The following is a 4928-nucleotide window of genomic DNA, read 5'->3' on the forward strand; positions in this document are numbered from 1 at the left end:
GGGGACTTGTATCCGTGCCAAAGAAAGAATCTCAGAGAGACGCTTACAGGGGGGATGCGAACTCCATCGGGAGAGATGGGGCCAATGCATGAGAAGCAAAGCGTGTCTTTGAAAGATCCATGTGTACATTTCATTCCCTGGATTGTCTCTTAATCACCCACCCCCCTCCCGCCCTAGATATTTGCATTATAGTTGTGTGGTGTTGGGTTTGTTTGAGCTGGAAGATGACACTCTTCTCTCAGGAAAGAGAAGTCTCCCGTTTAGCAAACATCCACTGGGTATTCCCTGCACCGGTTCGTGTATCGCTTAGGAAATAAGTGCCATCAGACGGGCAGTAAAGGCTGATTTCAACGTTTAATTAAAGATGCAAATCCGAGTCCAGTCCCGAAGCAGATCTCAAGTTTGCACGCTATTGAAAGTCCAGGAAGGGAAATTAACGTACCAATCAATACATAAGACAGCGAGACAGAACGATCTTGAAATGGACGGGACACGGCTTTTGAAACCCATTCATGAAACATCGATGGGGGAAAGGAATAATGGCATGGCAGAGAGATGTAATTTAAACAGAAGACACTGAGCGGCTTGAAAGGTGGGGAACAGTCACTATAGGGAAGCTGATCCTAATAAAAGGAATTAAAAGCCCAATTCCTTATTTGCCTAGTTCTTCCTATAACCATGGAAGATGGTTGTCTCCAATGACGGTTGTCTCCTGGAAAGTGTCATCTTTGGGGCAGTTTTCTTAGAACTAATAATCCCCATCATTCCGGCCGGTTACAGGTCTTTACACAGACAAATCGATGTGAGTCTGGGTGAATATTTCGCACCTCTGTAGTCTCTACGGGTGGGCGCAATTGTTTCTGTTCAGCCCGTTAGAAGGAAATCTGAACAAATCTGTACATTTCCTCTAAGCGTGCTAAGGTTCATTGATGAGAAAAGATGCATCTCCCAGAGGTGAAATCCGCCCAGGTTTTACAATGGCGAATACGAGGCAATAAACATTATGAAGCCGCTTCATATCATGCAGCCATTAAGCTCAGGGGCAAAACTATTTCCTTGGGAATGAAAAGCCTCTTAAAGCTAACTGGTGCTGCTGGTTTCATCAAGTTTTTCTCTCTCAGATCTTTGCAATCCTGTCTAATATTTCATAGCGCCTTCGGGGCTAAACAGATTCATTGGAGATAGGTTTTAAAAGATGGAAATAAACTTAGAGCCTTTTGGGAAAAAAAGAACAAAAAAAAGCCCCCTGAAATTTGGCACAGGTAAATAGCCAGACGGACTGACAGACAGGGAGTCGGTGTTCATGGAGGGGTTTGGAAATACATGATAGTTACACCGTATATGCGGGATATTTTACTTTTAAATTCATCTGCCTTTCATATGAACACCCCTTTGCTCAAAATAGCCTTATTTCGCAACAGGGCTTTCGCTTCTCATGGAGCTCATTTGAGCTTCTTTTATAGGAGTAGCGAGATGCACAGGTGCTGGAAGTAGGGGTGCCCCTGCACCCCCTGGCTTGAATTGGTTTCCATTATGTCCGGAGTTTACAGTTCGGGTCAATGGCTCTCAGCACCCCGCACTGTAGAAATTGTTCCAGCGCCCCTGGCAAGATGCGAAACAAACGATCCAATATGGAGCGGAGAGAGAAAAACGTTTGACAAGTTCAAAGAGAAGTGATGAGCCTGTGAGATGCGCTGCACTGATTCATCGGCCAAGTGATTGTGAAAACAAGCCATCGGCTGAATGTTCAAAAGCCACACCAGCGAGGGGACTGAGCCAAAGGACACCCTTGCCACGAAAATGTAACAGACTCATGAATAGAGAGTCCCAGCCCATTTCATAGTTCTCCCTCCCTGAGTCTTCCCAATGGGTTCATGAAACTTCTCGAAGAGCATTTGCAAGCCCCCGGGAAGGAATCAAAAGAGCCCCCCGCCCCCATGGATCTGCCCCCAGAGTTACTTTTTGGAGACGCAACTGTTGCTTGGGAACCCCCCCACCCCCAGCCCCCCCGGTTCCTGTTCATTGTCACAACGAGGGACGCTCCGAACCAGTCTGGCAGAGGGAAGGAAGCTCGTCAGCCTCCTGGAATTAGTAAAACCCCCTTCGCCTCGTGTCAGCGCCAGCATCTGGGGTGATTGATCTGCGCGCCTAATGGTGCGTAAAAGTGGTGGTTACATTTGGCGAGGGGGGCGCCTCTGCCTTGACGTCAGGAGATGGGTTTAAAAAGGGGGTCGAGCGGGGAGGAGATCCCAGAAGCTGCCACCGTCTGAGAAGTGGAGACACTGAGCGGCACCCCGGCCCCTCCCGTTCCTTGTCTGACTTGCTGGCGCAGGTTGGAAAGATGCTGTCCTGCCGTCTCCAGTGCGCCCTAGCCCTGCTCTCCGTCGCCTTGGCGGTGAGTAGCGTCTCCGCGGCGCCCTCGGACCCGAGACTCCGGCAGTTCCTGCAGAAGTCACTGGCTGCGGCAGCGGGGAAACAGGTAAGTCCCTCCCGCACCTTCCCCCGGAGTGCGCCAGGGATCCGAGCGAGCTGCGGGCAGCCCGGGGCCGTTAGCGGGTCGGCACCAAGTTCTCCCCCGGCTGTGCCGGGCATGGCTCTGCAGCGCGCTGGCTTTGGCTGCTGCCGTGGCGGGGTGGGTTTCTCAGGGGCAGCAGGTCCATACACAGGTGCATTTCACCTGCACCGGACCGAGCTTAACGGGCCCCGCAGGGGAGGGTTTTTCGCTTTCACACGAAACCAGCCAGCAGGAGCGCGGGGGATTAACATGCGCCCGCCTGCACTTTTCAAACTGAGCTCTGCAGAGGAATCTAGCCGGGGGCGGGGGGGGGGGGAATCCAGCTGCGCCCAGTGCTCCTTCCAGCTGCGTCCCAGCCCCAGGAGCTGGTGGGCCAGCGTCTTCCGAAGGAACAGTCCCGAGGCTGTTGAGGAGCAGTGGCAGGGGGCAGCCCGGGGCTAGCTTTCCCATTAGGCATTTAAAATGAACGCAGGGTTAATGCGGCCCTGCCAAGAAAGCTGTCAAGCCTCCAGCCGGACTGGGGAGAACTCTCCAGGGTGCTAGGGAGCAACCCGGGGGACAGGCCGTGGTGGGATTTCTCCAGGGTGCTGAAACCAGCCCCACTGCCAAAGCCTCCAGCCCCGCGCAGGGCTTCCAGGCGGGGTCGAGCTGGCCAAGGCGCCTGGGGGTGGCTTTAGAGGCAGCTGGTGTTGACCTTGTGTGTTAGCTCCCGAGGAACAGCGGGATAGCGGATAGGTCCCATTCGCCCCACAGGGACCAGGCTTCTCTGGGTACATCTGCCTCGAGCCCCCGCTTTCCAGGCGTGTCTGGACAGAGACTTGGTAGACCATCGCTGTGTTTTAATCCGCCTGCTTTGATCAGCGATGCTAACCTCCCCCCCCCCACCCCCACCCCCACACACACCCCAGGGTGCCAGGTTACAAACCGGAGGAAGCCCAGCCCCTCTCAGGGCTTTGGTGGATTAAAGGAGAATTCAGGGAGAATTTAAAAAGTTGGGGGGGGGGAGGGTGTTCCTTTCAACCTTCAGACTGTAGCCGTGTAACACGCCCTCGGTCCACACTGGGCAGGTGTCTTTGCTGGGGGGCGCTGGGTTGACGCTCTCCTGGCTAGGGCTGGTTTGATATGCAAACCTCGGCTGGCTTGCAGCTAGCAGCGGTCCAGGTGGGTTGGCGCTGGCTTTGGAGAGATGGGACTTGCCCATTCTGATGCTCTGGCGGTGGGAGAAACGCTGCCAGGCAGATAACCGAGCTGCGCCCAGCTTTTCATGGTCTCTCTGTCTCCCTCCCCACCCCCCAAGGAACTGGCGAAGTACTTTTTGGCAGAATTGCTCTCAGACCCCAACCAGCCGGACAATGAAGCCCTGGAGCCCGAGGACCTGTCCCGAGGGACAGAGCAGGACGAAGTGAGACTGGAGTTGGAGCGATCGGCTAACCCCAACCCCGCCTTGGCGCCCCGAGAACGCAAAGCCGGCTGCAAGAATTTCTTCTGGAAAACTTTCACATCCTGTTAGCTTTAGAAGCCAGCCGCCGCCGCCCCGTCACCCCTGTTCCCCCCATCCCGAGCAAGACCTTCACGACAGGAGCCGAAGACTGTAAATATACAATCCACGGTTATGGCGAAATTTAAACAACCGCCGAAATAATTGAGTTGATTTCCACTTGTTTTAATAAAACTTTCCGTTCGATTGTACCCGAGTTGTGATTTCTGACTAGTTCTTTCTCACAGGCGCTCTGCAGATCTCCCACATGTACGATTTTTAGTTCTTTGCCGCAATAAAGTTTAAGTTTCAAACGGTGCCGCTTCTTAGAGTTGTTGGTTTACTGAAAAAAAAAAACACCCCAAAGTGGCCTCTTTGAGATCGGTTTTCCCTTTAACAGCCACAGACAACTACAGTACAGAAAAAAACAGCATCTAAACACAGCCCTTCAAACTATGGTCCCTCTGCTTTACCCTCTGCATGGCCTACAGAGACAGAGAGCTACCTTCCAGAATGAAGGGTGCGTTGAATTTCGCACTGCAAAACATATAAGTTGATATTTCAAAGCCGTCTAGGGGATTTAGACACCTGTCAGAGACTATGTGTTTAAACCCCTTGACTGCTTTGAAAATTGAAACCATGCAACCTGCACGGATGAGTTACACACAGGGCATCCCAAATCAGCACCAGTAAAACCTTTCTACCACACTGGGATGCAATTTATTTATGCAAGGTTGTTAACTAAACACGATTTTTTGCAATATTTTCGGAGAGTTAGGGGGAGGGGTTAATTGGTGTTGGTTTTTGCATCTCTATAAAGCCACTCTGTTGAACCCAACTGCACCAGCCTCAAAGGGGAAGAAAATGTATGAGTAACTTTAAAAGCACTTTAAAACGAGTTACGGTTGCTTTTCTGTATCTCGAATGTCTGGTAAT

The 4928-nt window shown here is 52.1% G+C and overlaps 1 protein-coding gene across 1 annotated transcript; it reads left to right on the forward strand.

The window, feature by feature from the left end:
- The first annotated feature begins 2191 nt into the window (after positions 1 to 2191).
- Positions 2192 to 4310, forward strand: SST (somatostatin). Its single transcript, XM_007057818.3, has 2 exons — positions 2192 to 2479; positions 3813 to 4310. The coding sequence occupies exons 1-2, from the start codon at positions 2342 to 2344 to the stop codon at positions 4023 to 4025; spliced, it is 351 nt and encodes a 116-aa protein (XP_007057880.2). The 5' UTR covers positions 2192 to 2341; the 3' UTR covers positions 4026 to 4310.
- The last annotated feature ends 618 nt before the right edge of the window (positions 4311 to 4928 follow it).

Source organism: Chelonia mydas, chromosome 9 (assembly GCF_015237465.2).
Source record: "Chelonia mydas isolate rCheMyd1 chromosome 9, rCheMyd1.pri.v2, whole genome shotgun sequence".
NCBI lineage: Eukaryota > Metazoa > Chordata > Testudines > Cheloniidae > Chelonia > Chelonia mydas.

Bases quoted from the DNA above. Each gene is read 5' to 3' on its own strand.
- SST (XM_007057818.3), top strand. From the start codon at position 2,342: ATGCTGTCCTGCCGTCTCCAGTGCGCCCTAGCCCTGCTCTCCGTCGCC. The intron at 2,480-3,812 runs GTAAGTCCCTCC...CCACCCCCCAAG, and splicing joins CTGCGGCAGCGGGGAAACAG to GAACTGGCGAAGTACTTTTT.